Source organism: Hylobates moloch, unplaced genomic scaffold, assembly GCF_009828535.3.
Source record: "Hylobates moloch isolate HMO894 unplaced genomic scaffold, HMol_V3 SCAFFOLD_10, whole genome shotgun sequence".
NCBI lineage: Eukaryota > Metazoa > Chordata > Mammalia > Primates > Hylobatidae > Hylobates > Hylobates moloch.
Window position 1 is genome coordinate 84,425,575 of NW_026652285.1, and position 19,891 is coordinate 84,445,465.

General features: G+C 38.3%; 1 protein-coding gene across 19 annotated transcripts in view; it reads right to left on the reverse strand.

Moving 5' to 3' along the window:
- Positions 1 to 19,891, reverse strand: part of PTBP3 (polypyrimidine tract binding protein 3) — a 167,900-nt gene that overhangs the window by 73,731 nt on the left and 74,278 nt on the right. For 6 of the 19 annotated variants that reach the window (XM_058444827.1, XM_058444826.1, XM_058444832.1 and 3 more), the window contains 2 exons: positions 8,573 to 8,657; positions 6,424 to 6,474 (listed from right to left, as the gene is read on the reverse strand). In XM_058444827.1, the coding sequence (XP_058300810.1) occupies positions 6,424 to 6,474; positions 8,573 to 8,606 (85 nt within the window). In that variant the 5' untranslated portion in view covers positions 8,607 to 8,657. Of the gene's footprint in view, positions 1 to 2,299; positions 2,317 to 6,423; positions 6,475 to 8,572; positions 8,658 to 19,891 lie in introns of those variants that run through there. The other 13 variants (XM_058444822.1, XM_032164886.2, XM_058444828.1 and 10 more) reach the window with 4 other exon arrangements.

Sequence of the window (19,891 nt, forward strand, 5' to 3'; positions counted from 1 at the left end):
ATATCTTGGAGCACTGACTACTTCAGAATTTGTTGAATGTGATGAAAGTAAATTTCTATCTTCTATATTGCTTATACCATCTTTGCAGCCAAATTTAATACTGAGTTCTTTAAAAAGAGGCCATTTAAGTTTGATTTGATAAAAGGAATTTCAAGAAGACAAAAAAAAACCTAGCTATTTGCAAACCAAACGAGCACATTAACAGTTTATAAGTATTTTGGTCAACAAAAGTACCAGGGGGCCAGGCGCCGTGGCTCACACCTATAATCTCAACACTTTGGGAGGCCAAGGCAGGAGAATTGCTTGAGCCCAGAAGTTTGAGGCCATCCTGGGGAACACAGGGAGACCCAGACTCTACAAAAAAATTAAAAAATTAGCTGGATGTGGTGACATGTGCCCATGGTCCCAGCTACTTGAGAGGGTGGGGTGGGAGGATCTCTTGAGCCTGGGAGGTCGAGGCTGTAGTGAGCTGTGATTACGTGATTATGTGATTACATCTACACACATATAATACTTACTGTGTGTGTGTATATATACATATATATAAAAATACAAATTATTCAGTTTGTTAGCAGTGGTTTCCTGCTTAGGAATATTATTAACCCATATCATTTTTATTTGTAAATCAATTAGATTTCTTTAACGTTCAGCTTCATAAGACTTCAATAATTGTATATACAATGGTTTCAAAAGAAAAGACTTCTTAAGCTGAGAAAAAAATGTTAACATTAATCAATTTGCAGACAATTGAAGTACACTTCTAATAAGATGTAAAAATTGGTAGCCATTAAGGGAAAAACATGAAGTATTCTACATGAAAAAGAACAACTTCTGTTTAACAAAAGCCATCAAGTATAAATCTGTAAATTATAGTGTCAGAGGGTATCTGCATACATGTATAACAAAGTATTCATATTCAGAATATATAAAAAACAAGTTAAAGAGAAAAAGGCAAACAACCTAATAGAAAAGCAGGCAAAAGATCTGAGTAGCCACTTCATTAAAAATATCCAAATGATCAGTAAGCATATGAAAATATAATCAATTTCATTAATATTTATGCAAACAAAAGTCACAATAAGCTATCAATATATACTTACCAGAACAACTAAAATTAAAAATACACAATATCGGCCAGGCATGGTGGCTCACACTTGTATTACCAGCACTTTAGGAAGCTAAGGTGGGATCACTTGAGGTCAAGAGTTTGAGACCACCCTGGCCAACAAGGTGAAACCCTGTCTCTACTAAAAATATAAAAATTAGCCATGTGTAGTGGCATGTGCCTGTAATCCCAGCTACTCAGGAGCCTGAGGCATGTGAATCGCTTGAACCCAGGAGGCGGAAGTTGCAGTGAGCCGAGACCATGCCACTGCATTCCAGCCTGTGTGACAAAGTGAGACTCTTTCTCAAAAAAAAAAAAAAAAATACACACACACACACACACACACACACACACACACACACACACACAATCAAGTATTGACAAAGTTCTGGAATAACTAAACTGACATAATTTCTGGTAAGAGTATAAAATCACTTTTGAAAATTAGTAGACTCTACTAAAGATAAGCACCTGCATATCCTAGGACCCAATAATTCCACTTCTAGACACATACTCAAGTAAAATGCACACATGTGTCCACGAAAAGATTTGTCAAGAATATCCATAAATGTGGCCGGGCACAGTGGCTCACACCTATAATCCCAGCACTTTGGGAGGCCAAGGTGAGCAGATCACCTGAGGTCAGGAGTTTGAGACCAGCCTGGCCAACAAGGTGAAACCCTATTTCTACTAAAAATACAAAAATTAGCTGGGCATGGTGGCAGGCACCTGTAGTCCCAGCTACTCGGGAGGCTGAAGCAGGAAAATCACTTCAACCTGGGAGGCGGAGGTTGCAGTGAGCCAAGATTGTGCCATTGCACTCCAGACTGGGCAACAAGAACAAAACTCCGTCTCCAAAAAAAAAGAAGAAAAGACATCCATGTTCATGGACTGGAAGACTTGAAATTGTTTAAATGTTCATAATATTCAAAGTGATCTACAGGATCAATGCAATCCCTATCAAAATCCCAATGGCATTTTTGCAGAAAAAAAAATATCCTGACATTCATATAGAACACAAAGGATCCCAAACAGCCAAAGCAATCTTGAGAAACACAAAGCTGAAGGCCTCACGTTTCCTAACTGCTACACATTACAAAGCTATAGTAATTCAAACAGTATGTTACTGACATAAAGACAAACATACAGACCAATGGAACAGATTAAAGAATCCAGAAATAAACTCTCACTTACACGTTCAAATGATCTTCAACAAAGATGCCAAGGCTACAGGATAGGAAAAGAACAGTTTCTTCAACATATGGTGTTGGTAAAATGTACATCCACATTTATAAAGAATGAAATTGGACTGTTACTTTACACCACATGAAAAAAATTAACTCAAAATGAATTAAAGGCCTAGACATAAGACCTGAAACTATAAAAGACCTAGAAGAGACAAAGGGGGAAAGCTTCATGACAGTGGATTTGGCAAAGATTTCTTGGATATAACACCAAATGCACAAGCAACAAAAGAAAACATGAACAAACGGGGCTAATATCAGACTCAAAACCCTCTGCATAGCAAAGGAAATAACAGAGTAAAAAGACAATGAAAGAAATGGGAGAAAAAAATTGTAAACTACATATGTGATGGGGGTTAATATTCAGAATACATAAAGAGCTACTACAACTCAACAACAAAAACAACCCAATCAAAAAATGGGCAAATTGAAGTCTGGGGACAGTGCTTATTAGAGAGAAATTTTAAAATTAGTAAAACAAAATAAAAAATAGGTAAAGGACTTGAATAGACATTTCTCTGAAGAAGATATACGAACAGCCAACAAGCACAAGAAAAGACACTCAGCATTACTAATCATCAGGGAAATACAAATCAAAACCACATATCACCTCACATCTGTTAGAATGGCCATTATTTGAAAAAATTTAAAACCCAAAAAATAAGTATTCACAAGGATGTGGGAAAACTGAAACCCCTGTGTACTACTGGTGGGAATAATGGTGCAGCCACTATGAAACACAGTATGATAGTTCCTCAAAATAATAAAAAACAGAATTACCATATGATCCAGCAATCTCACTTCTGGTATATCCAAAAGAACTAAAAACAGGATCTCAAAGAGGTATCTGCACACCATGTTCACCATTGTGCTATTGTGAGTCAATAGCACAATAGCTAAGAGGTGGAAGCAACCTAAATGCCCATGGACAGATGAATGGATAAATAAAATGCGGTATATACATACAATTATTCATCCTACAAAAAAGGGAAACCCTTTCATTTGCTGCAACATAAATGAACCTTGAGAACACTATGCTAAGTGAAATAAGCCAGTCACAAAAAGAAAAATGCTGCATGATTCCACTTACATGAGGTATCTAAAATAGCCAAACTCTTGGAAACAGAAAGCAGAATGGGCTAGAAGAGAAAAGGAAGAGTTGTTGCTAAATGGATAAAGTTTCAGTTTTGTTAAGATGAAAAACTTCTAGCGATCTGTTGTACAACAATGTTCCTATAGTTAACATTACTACACTGTATACTCAAAAATGTACAAGATGGTAAATTTTATATTTTTAACCAAAATGAGAGATAGAGGGCACACAAGCAAACACAATGAAACACACAAAAAGGGAATATTCATAGCAACACTACATATAAAATGGAAATAATTCAAATATCCACTGATACAATAAAATATTATATAGAAATGAGAAGAACGAAAGGGGCAATACACAACATGAGTTACTCTCACAAACATAATGTTGAATGAAAGAACCCAGACAGGAAGGAGGATATACTATATTTATTGGCTTATTCATATAAAGTTTAAAAACACAAAAAAATAACTTATGATGTTAGAAGTCAGGCTAATGAATACACTTGGAAGGAGGAAATGAATGAAAAAGGAAAGAAGGACTCCTGCGAGTATTAGCAATGGCCTGTTTCTTGCTCGGGATGCTGATTATATGGTATGTGTATGTCATGATGTTATGGTAACAGTAATACTAACCAATTAGAGTACAAAAAGAAAGCAATGAAGAAATATTTTATTAATATAGCTGAAAAATTATAAACATACACAAAATACAGTATATATGTGGTTGAATACATGTGATTGAGTGTCCCCTTCAATATCTCTATTCTCCTTCCCTTGTAAAGTAATAGAATCCCTCAATTATGATTAGACAGGACACATCAGAATAATGACCAATTTCCTAGACCCTTCACCCTCGCCCCCTTGAAGCTGGTGTGTCAATGTGACGAAGTTCTAGCTAACAGAGTTGAGAAAAAAGTGCAACTTCTTGGTCTTGTCCCTATAAGGCACTCAGCCTCCGCTTCTCAACTCTCACCCTTAGTGTGTAATTCTCATCATTATGGCCCAAGATGGATGAAAAAGTTCAGCTTCAACTGTCTTTGTTACCCTTCCTGTGGGTACGATGGAAAGAGAGTACTATTTTAGATCTTGAGAAGGTAGTCATGTTGAGGATAAAAGAACAACAAAAGAGAAAAAATCTGGTCCCCAACACAATTCAAGAAACTAAGTAAGCCCCTGACTACTTACCCAGACTTCAGAAGAACTTAGAAATAAACTAAAATCTGTATTTTTAGGTCTGTATTACAGTTCTATTAGCCATCTAACCTATAACTAAATATAGCATATCAAAATAATACCCCATGACCAAGTTGGTTTATTCCAGGCATGCAAGAATGGGTCAACATCAGGAAATCGTATTTCACTACATCAAAAAATCAATGGAGACCAAATATTACAATTAACAGAAGCACAAAAGATGATGGTAACATTAATAGCCATTGATAATAAAAACTAAGTAAAATAGAAAAGGAAGGAACCGATTAAAGTATGATGAAGGATTATTATCAAAACCCGGCAAGGTGCAGTGGCTCATGCCTGTAATCCCAGCACTTTAGGAGGCCGAGGAAGCAGGACTGATTGAGCCCAGGAGTTTGAGACCAGCCTATGGACAACATAGTAAGGCCCCGTCTCTACAGAAAATAAAAAATTAGCTGGGTGAGGTGGCACACGCCTATAGTCCCAGCTACTTGAGAGGCTGAGGTGAAAGAACTGCCTGAACCCAGGAGGTTGAGGCTGCAGTGAGCCGTGTTTGTGCCACTGGACTCCAGGCTAGACAACAGACCAAGACCCTGTTTCAAAAACAAAACAAAACAAAAAATCCCAACAGCAAACATTACATTAAAAGATCAAATAATAAAGCCACCTCCATTGCAATTAAGAACAAGACAAAGATAATCACAGTTACCACTGTTATTCAACTCATTTATGGAGGTTCCAGTGAATACACAACAAGTTAACAAAACAATCCATATATTTATATACTTGAAATTATCTTTATTTGAAGACACATCATTGAATAACTGCAAAATTCAAAAGACTAATAAAAAATTACTAAGACATTTTATTTAAACTAAGTATACACAAAATAAATATTCAAAAATCAATAGGTCTTCTCTGTACTAGCAGTATCCAGTTAAAAATGAAAACAGGAAAAAAAAATTCCCACTCAATAATAGCAAAAATACTAAATTAAGTTTAGCTGTATATAACAACATTTGAAGTAATAGTTACTTAAGAAGTTAATCTCAGGCTCATGCCTGTAATCCCAGCACTCTGGGAGGCCAAGGCAGGTGGAACACTTGAGGTCAGGAGTTCGAGACCAACCTGGCCAACATGGTGAAACCCTGTCTCTACTAAAAATACAAAAATTAGCCCGGCATGGTGGCAGGCGCCTATAATCCCAGGTACTCAGAGGCCGAGGCAGGAGAATCTCTTGAACCCAGGAGGTGGTGGTTACAGTAAGCAGAGACTGCGCCACTGCACTCCAGCCTGGGCAAGACAGAGCAAGACTCAGTCTCAAAAGGAAAAAAAAAAAACAAAGAAGTTAACCTCTTGCTCACATGAAAAGTCTAAATGTAGGAATTCCAGATCTGGAATGGTGACAATGTTATCAGGCTCTGGCTGTCTCTGTTACAGATGCCTGTCATTCCCATCATTATCTAAGAAGCTGGAACACCCACAGGCAATAAAATTGGAGGGAAAAAAAAAAAGGAAAAACAGTGTACCTGTGTAGAGATGCCCTAACAGTTTCATATTACACTTCCACTTATACCTTGTCAAGACTTAATTACATGACCACATCTAGCTATAAGGAAGAATAGAAAAGTAGTAGTTTCATCTGGGTAGCAATGTGTCAGATAAAAATTGAGGTTCTGTTGGTTAAAAAAAAAAAATGAAAGAATAGCATTGGGGTACACAATAAACAATCTCTGCCATTAATTCCTAAGATACATTTTAAAAGAAAACTATGTGACTTACATGGAAAAGCGTGGAACTTTTTCAAAATTGTCAATGGACATAAAATAGAACCTAAAAACATGGAATTATAGGTCATAGTCCCAAATGGAAAGATAGTACCACAAAATGATCAACAATTCACATTAACATATAACTCTAACATAATTCCTATCAGAATCCCTAAGATATTGTAGGTAAAGGTTCGGGGAAGAAGGATTCTTTGTTTTAGAACTAGATCAAGTTTGTCTAACATGCAGCCTGTGCACAGCATGCAGCCCAGGACAGCTTTGAATGTGGCCCAAAACAAATTCATAAACTTTCTTAAAACGTTATGAGATTGTTTTGCGATGGTTTTTTAGCTCATCAGCTATCATTAATGTTAGTGTATTTTATGTGTGGCCCAAGATAATTCTTCCAACGTGGCTCAGGGAAGCTAAAAGATTGGACGCCCCTGAACTAGATGAAATAATTTAAAGCTGACATGGAAAAAGACATGTCCACATTAAGCTAAGAGAATTTTTTTAAAACAACACCTAAACAGAATTTTAGTGTTAAGTGACAGAATCAGATGTTAACTTTTTAATAACAACACCTAAACAGATTGACTGTTAAGTCCTAGTTTGCCTGAGGCTGTCACAATTTCGTACCATTGTTCTAGTATCCTGTATGCTTTAACGCCTTCATTTTTAAAAAGAATTATTATTAATAGTTACATTAAAGTAAGCTAGAATGAGCTTGGTAGATCTAATTCTTTTCATTCTGTCTCTATACTTGTTCACTTTCCCGAACATCTACGTTCCCATGGTCCCAAACACCATATAAGCTCCTTGTCTGGAAAAGGAGGTCCATTCATCTCCACCTCCCTACAACTCCAAAAACATCTGGATAAAGAAATCCTCCCTTCTCTGAAACTCTCCATGCCCATGGCTTCAGTTGTCATCTGTGTATGATACTATCAAATTTCTTTCGTGATGTTGAGACCAGGGACCCACTTCCTATCTGTCATTTCCATTTAGATGTTCCAAAGGAACCTCAAACTCAATATATACAAATCTGAACCTGCATTGTCCAACTCTGTTCTTCCTACATTCAAATAGAAATGAACGGCACAAACATTCATTACCATTCATCTATCCAATTATCTAAGTCCAAGTCCAAAAGCTGGAAATCAATGATGATATCCCTTATTCAAACATTCAATTAATCATCAATTACTATCAATTTTATCTTCTGTAAGTTATTCAATTTTCTTCATCATACTACCACTGCCACAGTGCCAGTTACCATCCTTTATTAGGATTACAGCAATAATCCTAAGGATAATAATAATAATAATAATAATAATAAATCCTCTTCACTGCTCACTCTTCACTGCTTACTCTCTTTCCAGTACTGCACTGCTTCAATTCACTTTACAGCCACTAAATTTCAAGAATATTTATTTTTAAATCATGTGGTACCTTACGGTAGGTAAATTACTTCAATTTTTAAAACATATTGTCTTATACTTTAATACTTCTATTCCAAGTCCATCATCACTCAATGCAAGTTTTGTTTTTTGTATGGAGTCTCACTCTGTCCCCCAGGCTGAAGTGCAATGGCACATCTCAGCTCCCTGCCACCTCCGCTTCCCAGGTTCAAGCAATTCTCCCTGCCTCAGCCTCCCGAGTAGCTGGGATCACAGGTTCCTGCCATCATACCCAGCTAATTTTTGTATTTTTAGTAGAGAGGGGGTTTCGCCATGTTGGCCAGGCTGGTCTTGAACTCCTGACCTCAGGTGATCGGCCAGCCTCGGCCTCCCAAAGTTCTGGGGATTACAGGTGTGAGCCACCACACCTGACCTCAACCCAAGTTTTAGATCTAGCTCTTTTACTCAATAGTTCTGGGTCACCAACTTATTGACAGTATTTTTATCAAAATTATGTAACACAAAGAACATCAATCAAAAAACCAAATCATCAAATTAGATCCAAATGAATCCTTAAAATTTGAGAGGTATAACTAGTGATTTCATCTATGTAAACAGTATATAGTACTTTACCAAAACAAATTTTGGCTTTTGTTATAAACAGTGGCACTTCAACATGATATAAGATAAGCAAAATAAGAGCATTGTAAAAAAAAAATTTGAAACCCATAGAAATAAAACATTAAAAAAAAAAAAACTCACCATACACACCTGTAGAAGGAGTAGAACTATTCATGGTAAAAGGTCCGTTAATGATGCCAGAAGAAAGAAGCTCATCAGATCCCCGCTGAAAAACAAAACCAATGTTTGGTTAATAAACCAAGTTTTAGATAATGGTCCATATTTACTACTAAAAGTATTAAAAGCTAATAATATTACTTCATCTTTGTATGAAGACATTAAAGGGGGAACTCCTCAAGAATCACAAAATCAAATGAACTGCACAGCAAGAAAAAATTACTGCAAATCCACAACTATATTGTTAGTTATTAAAAACAACACAACTGCCACCACAGAAATGGGGGCATAATCTTGAAATTCTTTCTAACCAAACACAGGTTTCCAAAACAACACCTGAAAGTGCCAAACCATATTTAGGGGGTTGCATTATGACATTGTTTTTGTAGTATATATTTATATGCAAATAGTTTGTATACTCCTCCCTAAGAATCCTGACTTTTCAATACCAATGTATTTTTTTAAGTAGAAAATATAGTTCATTTCCATATTGGCCAAATTCTTTATAATCAGTAAGTTTTTATCCATTAATCCTTAAAATCACCTTTAATGCAGACTATTTCTTAAACAATTGTTTAAGTAATTTACTCTTTTTTTCAGGTAAGAGTTTTGATCAACTTCCAAATCTGAACTGGCAACACTAAAAAGTAAGTCAGAGAAGTCTTTTCATTGTAACGTAAGATCTATCACCAACATTTAAAAGATTACTTTTAGGAAGGACAATAAATACTATGTACAAAGTTAAAACCAACCTATTTTAAATATTACTATTGGTTTAGCTTGGCCAATTTTTAAGAACAAGTGTTTTGATCCATTGGGTAATAAAAATTAATCCCCAAACAATCCTACAAGTATCAGAATAGCAATAGTGCTACAGCACATATTTAATGTTTAAGTGTAGGTGCCACTTCTATAGGGAACAACTTCAGCCTTTGCTGAAGAAAGACAAACCACCAATATATCTACATAATAGAAATACAATTATTTAAACAAGTCTTGTATTAAACATCCAGAAATTACTCCCTTTGGATCTTCACCGGAAGTTTATAGAGACATCTGGGAACAAGAAGAAGGAATTAAGTAAGCAGGATAAAAGAAAACTGAAAATGTCAACTCCCAGAAAAATTAAGATTAAGGCCTCACTTAAAGCACAGGTCTTCCTAATAAAATCTGAGATGTAGATATTATCAGGCTACATATGATAATTAACAGACTTTGTGGTTTGCTGGCTACCTGCAGATAAAGACACATTTTTGCAGCTTTAAATGTATTAATAGTATAAATTAAAACATACTCAACATGGTTTTTATATATGAGGAATTTGGTTAAATGTATTACTAACAGATATATCTTCCACACATATGAGTTAGCATCAATATGTTTCTACCTATAAATCAAGTTAATATAATGTTAGAAACCACTTGAAGGTGGTCACTTTAGCCCTTTCGAGATTTGCAGAAACATATTTTTTCAAGAATAACAAAAAGCACAAGTATAAAGCAAAAATACTGATAAGCTAGATAACATTAAAATTAACAATTTTATTTAACAAAAGACATCATTAGGAGAATAAACAAACAAGTCATGGAATAAGAAGGTATCTGCGATACATAAAACCAACAAAGGGTTTATATCCAGCACGTACTAAGAAAAAGAAAAAAGGAAAAACAAAACACTAGAAATCAGTAAGAAAAAGCCAAGATAGCAGAAAAATGACAAGAGACTTGAACAGCCATCTCACAAAGTGGTGGACTATGTCACTGTTCCAGAGTATTTGTACCCTCACCTTTTCCTGAACAAGAATTATTCCTCCCCATCCATGGCCATGTGACTTGCAATGCCTCCAGTGGGAGGAGTATAACTTCCTCCCCCCATTGACAATGAACACAGTTTTGTAATATCCTTTGGCCAATGGAACATGAATGGACATGACCTATACTTAAGCCAAACAGTAACTTCAAAAATATCAGTCATTTCTGCCAGGTTTTTCTCTTTCCCTCTGAAATAAGAGCATGTCTCAAATAAGGAGGTACTCTTTCAGCCTGATTCTCAGAAGAACAAGTGTAGCTCCATAACAGCTACCACCACGGTTAAGTGAACAAGAAATAAATGTCTTCTTAAACAACTTATAAATGACTGATACCATATCCAGTCAAACATAAGATATTTGACTGCATCCTCATTGGTCATCAGGGAAATGCAAGTTAAAACCACAATGAAATACTGTAAAATTAAAAAGATTGACAATATCATGTTAGTAATAATGTGGGGTGACAAAAACTCTTACATGGGAGTTAAGTATAATTTAGTGGGCGTGTAAACTGGTACCACTTGGAAAACTGTCTGATCCAATCTATTAAAGTCAAATATATGAATATCCTAGGATCCTTATATAGTCTACTCCGATGCATAAACCCCAAGATATTGCCTGCTTGTGTGCACCTAGACATATAAGACTGTCTTCAGCAGCATTATTTGTACTCGTCAAACTGGAAACAACTAAATGCCATCAACTGTAGAGTAACTGAGAAAATGTTTGTAAATGCATGCAATGACTATACAACAATGAGAATGAACTACGGCTCCACGTAACATAGATAAATCTCACAAACCTAAAACGTCAGTCACGGCCGGGCGCGGTGGCTCACACCTGTAATCCCAGCATTTTGGGAGGCTGAGGCGGGCACATCACGAGGTCAGGAGATCGAGACCATCCTGGCTAACACGGTGAAACCCCGTCTCTACTGAAAACACAAAAAATTAGCCCGGCGTGGTGGCAGGTGCCTGTAGTCCCAGCTCCTCAGGAGGCTGAGGCACGAGAATGGCATGAACCCAGGAGACAGAGATTGCAGCGAGCCGAGATCACGCCACTGCACTCCAGCCTGGGCAACAAAGCGAGACTCTGTCTCAAAGGAAAAAAAAGTCAGTCACAAAGAATACAACGCTATATTGTTGCATTTATATGGGGTACAAAAAGCTGGGCACGGTGGCTCACACCTGTATTACCAGCACTTTGGGAGGCCAAGGAGGGAGGATCACTTGAGGTCAAGAGTTCAAGACCAACGTGGGCAACACAGGGAGGCCCCATCTCTAAGTAAAAAAAAATAAAAACAAAAAAATGGATTATCAAAACCAAAAGCACAAATGGCAATAAATAAATAAACTGAACTGAACTTTGTCAAATATAAAAACTTTTGTATTTCAAAGAACACCATCAAGAGAATAAAAAGACAACACGGAGAATGGAAGAAAGTATTTGCAAATCACGTATCTCACAAGAAATGGGTGCCTAGAACACCTAAGATCCCTCAAGATCAATAATAAAAAAAGACAACCCATTGGATTTGAAAAGGTATTTCTCCAAAGAAGGCCAATAAGTACATGAAAAGATGCTCAACCTAATTAGTCATTAAGGAAATGCAAATCAAAAGCCACTTCAAGGAAAAATTAAGACCATGATACTACCACTTAACTATCAGAACACCTAAAATAAAAAGTTACAGTATCAAATGCAGACCAGCATGTGGAAAAAACAGATCTCTCATACATTGCTGGTAGCAATGTAAAATGGTACAGGCACTCTGGAAAGTAGTTTGGTGTTTTCTGGAAAAAAAAAAAAAAAAAAAAAAAAAAAAAACTAAACATACACTTAGCAACCTCAAAAGATAATATGCTCTATGATTTCACCTACAGTATTCTCAAAATGACAAAAATTATAGAGATAGAAAACAGATTAGTGGTTGCCAGGAGATAGAGATGGTTGGGTGGAGGTGGTAGGTATGATTATAAATGGTACCATAAGGAGATCTTTGTGGTGATGGATTAGTTCTATATCTTAACTGTGATGGTAGTTACGTGAATCTACATATGCAATAAGATCAAACAGAACTATATACAGGCACTGTGCCAATACCAATGCTCCTGTTTTGATGGCGTACTATAATTATATAAGATGTAACCAATGGAGGAAACTTAAGTGAGGGGCACACAGGACCTTTCTGTAGTATCTTTACAACTTGCCATGAATCTCTAATTGTTTGAAAAGTTTAATAAAATTAAAACTAAAAAATAAAATATAGGACAACAGGTACTTCATTCTGAGCCAAAGGATTCCTACTGGCTTGAGAGTCTTGCTCTCGTCACTAACAGTCATCACTAACACCTGTGTTCAACCCTGCCACAGCCCGCTATTACAGATCATCCTCAACGCTGTGCTTCTGTACAACAGTGGTCCAGAAGGCATCCCTTCAAAGATAAGCAGAACAAAAAGAAAAGAAAGAAACATTACAAAACGCAGATAACATATACCAGAAACTACAGAAATTTCAATTGACGGCAAGTAGCTTTTTGTAAAATGAAAAAAAAAGAAATTGACCTAATATTCTCTCTAAAACAAAACTATAAAGGGATACAACAGCTCAAGGGAAAGGCAAATAAGAAATCTACCAAAAGAGTTAAAGGGAAAATTGACGAGAAAAAAGGAATAAGACAGTATCTTGAAAGTCAAACATTTGAGAAGTCAAAAGCGCAAACACCTTTCTGCCATCCAAACAAGTTACCTGCTGTGAGGAACCAACTCTTTTTATATTTTTGACATAAAAAAACTGGAAAGAAGAAATGTACAGGAAAGCACTTTCTTAGAGACACTTGAGATTACCAGAAAGGCACCTAGAGGTGTTAAATTGTTAACACAGGCCCCAGACAAGGGCCAAGAATCCCAAAAGCTGACTATATTCAAGACAAGGTCTTGCTCTGTCGCCCAGGCTGGAGTACAGTGACACGATCTTAGCTCACTGCAACCTCCGCCTCCCAGGTTCCAATGATTCTTGTGTCTCAGCCTCCTGAGCAGCTGGGATTACAGGTGTCTGCCCACGACGCCCAGCTAATTTTTGCATTTTTAGTAGAGACGGGATTTCACCCTGTTGGTCAGGCTGGTCTCGAACTCCTGACCTCAAGTGATCTGCCCACCTCGGCCTCCTAAACTGCTGGGACTACAGGCGTGAGCCACCACACCCGGCCTGACTATATTCTTCTTAATGCACACATGCCATTTCAGTTTCAATTTGGGGAGAAAAGTAAGTTACTCATGTTTTTTTTCTATTTCTTTCTCATTCAATAAACTGTTACCTAGCTTCCTATCAAATAAATTTCCAATCAACCATTAATGTGAACTTATTCCGTTGGTTACTGAATCAAGCCTAAACGTCCTGTGATGGCAATGAAACAATCTTTCTAATCTGGATCTCTTCCTCACAGTAACACTCCCCTGTCATGTAATTTTCTCCAAATAAATCATACTCTGCATCTTTTTATGATATTATCCTGCTTCAAGCACTATCCCTTTGCTACATATCCAATCCTATCTACTAGTCACAGATAAAATGGCACCACATCCTTGAGAATTTTTCTATCTCAAGTGAAAAGGTTCAACTTAATTTTTATCATCTTTCAACATTAAAATGTGTATGGTTCTAGACAGTTCAGTTCACATGATATATTCTTCCTGTATGCATAATTATCAGTAACATAATTTTGTTAAATATGTACACAAAGTTAGTTCTCAGATACCTTGAGGTCTATTATTTGTGCCTTATACTAGAGATTATATTCTTCCAGAGCCTATAGCAGAGTATCAGGTACAAGATTAACAGCCCTCTGCCTTGGCTACTCAATACAATCGCATGGGCAGCTTAAAAATAAATACTACAGGCTGGGCGCAGTGGCTCAAGCCTGTAATCCCAGCACTTTGGGAGGCTGAGGCGGGCAGATCATGAGGTCAGGAGTTCAAGACCAGCCTGACCAATATGGTGAAACCCCATCTCTACTAAAAATACAAAAATTAGCCAGGTGTGGTGGTGTGCACCTGTAGTCCCAGCTAGTCAGGAGGCTGAGGCAGGAAAATCGCTTGAATCTGGGAGGCAGACGATGCAGTGAGCCAAGATCGCACCACTACACTCCAGCCTGGGCGACAGAGCGAGACTCCATCTCAATCAATCAATCAATACTACAGGCTGGGCACAGTGGCTCACGTGTGTAATCCCAGCACTTTGGGAGGCCAAGGCAGGCGGATCACCTAAGGTCGGGAGTTCAGCCTGGCCAACACAGTGAAACCCTGTCTCTACTAAGAATACAAAAATTAGCCAGGTATGGTGGTGCATGCCTGTAATCTCAGCTACTCGGGAGGCTGAGGCACGAGAATCACTTGAACCCAGGAGGCGGAGGTTGCAGTGAGCCGAGATTACACCACTGCACTCCAGCCTGGGCAACAGAGTCAGACTCTGTCTTGGGAGGAAAAAAAAATGTATCCATTTTTAGTACCAGAGTCCAACTGTACAGAATTGTACGGGACATTTATTAAAGTCTCATTTATGGTTAACCTTTCAGAAAAAAAATAAAGCATGTATCTGCCTATGCATTTGAATTTTTCCTGCGAACACTGTGATGAGATTTGTTTAGAAAAAAAAAGCAAAATTTTTCACTGTAATCACCTTATTTAAGCATCTTTGCTTACTAATCCAGTTATCTCAGAATAAATCTATAAATATGAAATAGCTGGATCATATTTCATTTTGATAAGTCATTCATCTTAATATGTATTTTACGAAGTTATAATATGAATCTATGCTCTGCTCTATTATCCTTTTAACTGATAAGCTTTCTCCATGTTGTTAGTCTGTCACTATTCATTTATTTATTTTTGTGAGACAGAGTCTCGTTCTGTCACTCAGGCTGGACTGCAGTGGGATGATCATAGCTCACTGCAGCCTCAACCTTCCAGGTCAAGCAATCCTCGCACCTTGGCCTCCCATGTAGCTAGGACTAGAGGCATGCATCACTTTGCCCGGATAATTTTTTAATTTTTGTACACAGAAAAAAATTTTTTATTATACTTTAATCTACTGATTGATCGCTTATTTTTTATTTTTTTGTAGACTCTTGCTATTTTGCCCAGGCTGCATCACAATTATTTTTAGTAGATTATTAAAATTCTATAATAACATCCTTAACTATTCCCCTATTTTAAATTATAGTGTTTTGTCTTTAATATAGCATTTTTTCAGGATAAATATTCAGAAGTGAAACAGACAACTTTTCTTTTTGAGGAAAAGATAGAACTACAAGAAATCTCAAATTCCTACAGCAAAATGTAGGGTAACTTCAAGTTACTACTGCACTACAGATGACTAAGAAGCATTTTTACAGGAGTCTTTCAAATACTGTTAAAATTAGCAAATGACTGCCTCATTTTAATATGGCCCACAGTTTGTGTAGTAAAAAACTTACTTTGCCCAAAGAAAGGTGTTGGCCGGGCGCGGTGGCTCACGCTTGTAATCCCAGCACTTTGGGAGGCCGAGGCGGGCGGATCACGAGGTCAGGAGATCGAGACCACGGTGAAACCCCGTCTCTACCAAAAATACAAAAAATTAGCCGGGCGTGGTGGCGGGCGCCTGTAGTCCCAGCTACTCGGAGAGGCTGAGGCAGGAGAATGGCGTGAGCCCGGGAGGCGGAGGTTGCAGTGAGCCGAGATCGCGCCACTGCACTCCAGCCTGGGCGACAGAGCAAGACTCTGTCTCAAAAAAAAAAAAAAAAAAAAAAAGAAAGGTGTGGCTTTTGCCCTTTCCTTCTTAGAGGTAATATCTAAGTCCTTGAAATATCATGCCTGAGAGGACTTTTTTTTTTTTTCCGCCTAGTGGCCTTGGGTCACCAGACAGTCATAGGGTAAGGAATAGCCATGCCAGAAAGATCGACAATGTGATTTAGGGTAGGAGCTTTGAGTCACACCTGAAGGGGCTGAAAACTAGACTGAAATCAGCCTCATGAACAATAAATTATTTATGCCTACATAATAGGGTTCCAACAAAAACTGTAAACACCAAGGCTCCAGTGAGTTTCCCTGGTTGATAATACTCCTTGCCTACTGCCACACACTGATGCTGGGAAGTAATGTGTCCATGGAGGTGGGACAACAGTACTTCCCAGGACCCTGCCTTAGGCATTTCTTCCCTAGGCTTGATTTTTTTTTTTTTTTTTTTTTTTTTTTGAGACGGAGTCTTGCTCTGTCGCCCAGGCTGGAGTGCAGTGAGCCGAGATCGCGCCACTGCTTTTTGAGACGGAGTCTTGCTCTGTCGCCCAGGCTGGAGTGCAGTGGCGCGATCTCGGCTCACTGCAAGCTCCGCCTCCCGGGTTCGCGCCATTCTCCTGCCTCAGCCTCTCTGAGTAGCTGGGACTACAGGCGCCCGCCACCATGCCCGGCTAATTTTTTGTATTTTTAGTAGAGACGGGGTCTCACCGTGGTCTCGATCTCCTGACCTCGTGATCCGCCCGCCTCGGCCTCCCAAAGTGCTGGGATTACAAGCGTGAGCCACCGCGCCCGGCCTAGGCTTGATTTTAATCTGTGTCCTTTCCCTGTAGCAAACCATGCTGTGAGTATAAGAGCTTTCCGCTGGGCGCGGTGGCTCACGCCTGTAATCTCAGCACTTTGGGAGCTGATAACGAGGTCAGGAAACAGAGACCACCCTGGCTAACACGGTGAAACGCCGTCTCTACTAAAAATACAAAAAATTAGCCAGCCGTGGTGGCGGGTGCCCGTAGTTCCAGCTACTTGGAAGGCTGAGGCAGGAGAATGGCGTGATCCCAGGAGGCAGAGCTTGCAGTGAGCCGAGACCACACCACTGCACTCCAGCCTGGGCCACAGAGTGAGACTCCGTCTCAAAAAAAAAAAAAAAAAAAAAGCTTTCAGTGACTTCTGTGAGTCTTTCTAGCAAATTATTGAACCTGTGGGTAGCTTCGGGAATCCCCTACACTTGCAATTGGTGTGAGATGTAAGGGCAGTCTTGCGTGGACCTTGTCTCATAACATCACAGTTGGCTTAATTCTTCACATGGTTAAATAAACATAACAAATTTATTAATTTGCTTAATATTTTTTAAACTTTTTTTTTTTTTTGAGACAAGGTCTCACTCTGTCGCCCAGGCTGAAGTGCAGTGGCATGATCACAGCTCACTGCAGCCTCAATCTCCCAGGCTCAAGCGATCCTTCCACCTCAGCCTCCTGAGTAGCAGGGACCACAGATGCACACCACCATGCCCAGCTAATTTTTGTATTTTTTTTGTAGAGATGGGGTTTCACCATGTTGCCCAAGCTGGTCTCCTGGGCTCAAGCTATTTGCCCACCTCGACCTTCCAAAGTGCTGCGATTAGAAGCCTAAACTTACACTGTGCCTGGGCAAAAACAAAACAAAACTATTCTTAACCTTTGAATTACCATTGGACTTCCATCTGTAAAGAAAAACAGTAGTCTGAAAATACGATCAAATACTCAAGTATAGAAAAACCAAAAAATTAATTTAAATTTGTATAATTTTTTTTTTTTTGAGACAGAATCTTGTTCTGTCACCCAGGATGGAGTGCAGTGGTGCTACTGGGTTCACTGCAATCTCTGCTTCCTGGGTTCAAGCGATTCTCCTGCCTCAGCCTCCCGAGTAGCTGGGATTACAGGCACACACCACCATGCCTGGCTAATTTTTATATTTTTAGTAGAGACGGGGTTTTGCCATGTTGGTCAGGCTGGTCTCGAACTCCTGACCTCAGGTGATCCACCCACCTTGGCCTCCCCAAAGTGCTGGCCAAATTTGTATTTTTTAAATGAATGCAACATCTTAACTGTCACATTCAGAATATAAACTCTATTTATAAGGATATGGTGAAAGTTGCAAAGTCTTCAAAATAAACAATTACATTTGATAATTCTACTTCAATTCTATTTCAATGATAATAGGAAGAGCTTTTTGAAAAGAATAAAACATGCCTAAAATAACACATAAGTAAAGGGGACCCTAGTATCAACTGAAGTGTTGGAATAGCTATTTTTATTGTCTTATTACACATCAAGAACAACTAAAATATAAGATATTTGCCAGGTGTGGTGGCTCATGCCTGTAATCCCAGCACTTTGGGAGGCCAAGGTGGGGGGGGATCACTTGAGCTCAGGAGTTCGAGACCAGCCTAGGCAACAGAATGAGATCCCATCTCTACCAAAAACACAAAAAATTAGCCGGGCATAGTACCACGCACCTGTAATCCCAGCTACTTGGGGGGCTGAGGTGGGAGGATTGATTGAGCCAGGAGGTCGAGGTTCAGTGAGCTAAGATCATGCCACCGCACTCTGGCCTGGGTGACAAAGGGAGACCCTATCCCAAAATAAAAAATAAAAAAGACAAATAAGATCATAAAGTTTCATTTCAGGAAATGTTTTATCATTTCTCAAGTAATTATGACACTTTTAAAAGCTGGTAACTTTCTCCCCCTAATAATTTCAGAATATGACAAACAAAAGACAAAGAGAACAAAAGAAACTTACATTTGAAAATTAGTCATAAAAAACAATTCTGATAACCACAATTTTCTAGCCAATTTTTTTCCCAAGAACTCACTTTCAAATTATGGAAAACAAAGGCTTTTTTGATATTATAAAGCCTAAATCCCGAGTCACATTACTTTGTAAAACACTGTAAAAGATGAGAAAAAGAGTTATTAGTTCTGTATTATTACTTTAAACCAACCTTGTCCAACATGCAGCCCATGGGCCACATGCGGCACAGGATGGCTTTGAGTGCCGCCCAACACAAATTCATAAACTTTTTAAGACATTAGGATATTTTGGTGTTTTTTTTTTGTTGTTGTTAGCGCATCAGCTATCGTTAGTGTATTTTATGTGTGGCATAAGACAATTCTTCTTCCAATGTGGCCCAGGGAAGCCCTGCTTTAAACATTCCCTTTTTTTGAGACAGGGTATTGCTCCATCACCCAGGATGGAGTACAGTGGCATAATCAGGGCTCAAGCCATCCTCCTGCCTTGGTCTCCTGAGTAGCTAGGACTAGAGGCATGCACCATGCCCAGCTAATTTTTTTTATTTTTTGTAGGGATGTGGTCTCCCTTTGTTGCCCAGGCTGGTCTCAAACTCCTGGGCTCAAGTGATCCTCTGGCCTAGGATTCCCAAAGTGTTGGAATTATAGGCTTGAGCCACTGCACCTGGCCAACGTTAAACTTACTCCTTTTATTTAAAAAAAAAACAAAAAAAAACTTTTCTTTCCTAGACATAAATTCTTTCTCCTGAAAACATATCACTGCATTTAATTACTGACTGCTTCAATATGAAATGAAAAGGATTTCTCAAAATTATACTTAATATTTATATCCTAAGTGTCTCAAAAGCAATTTTCCGTAAGGTTTGACTGCTATGATAACAGATTACAGTTTAAGGGAAGAATGGAAGATAATCAA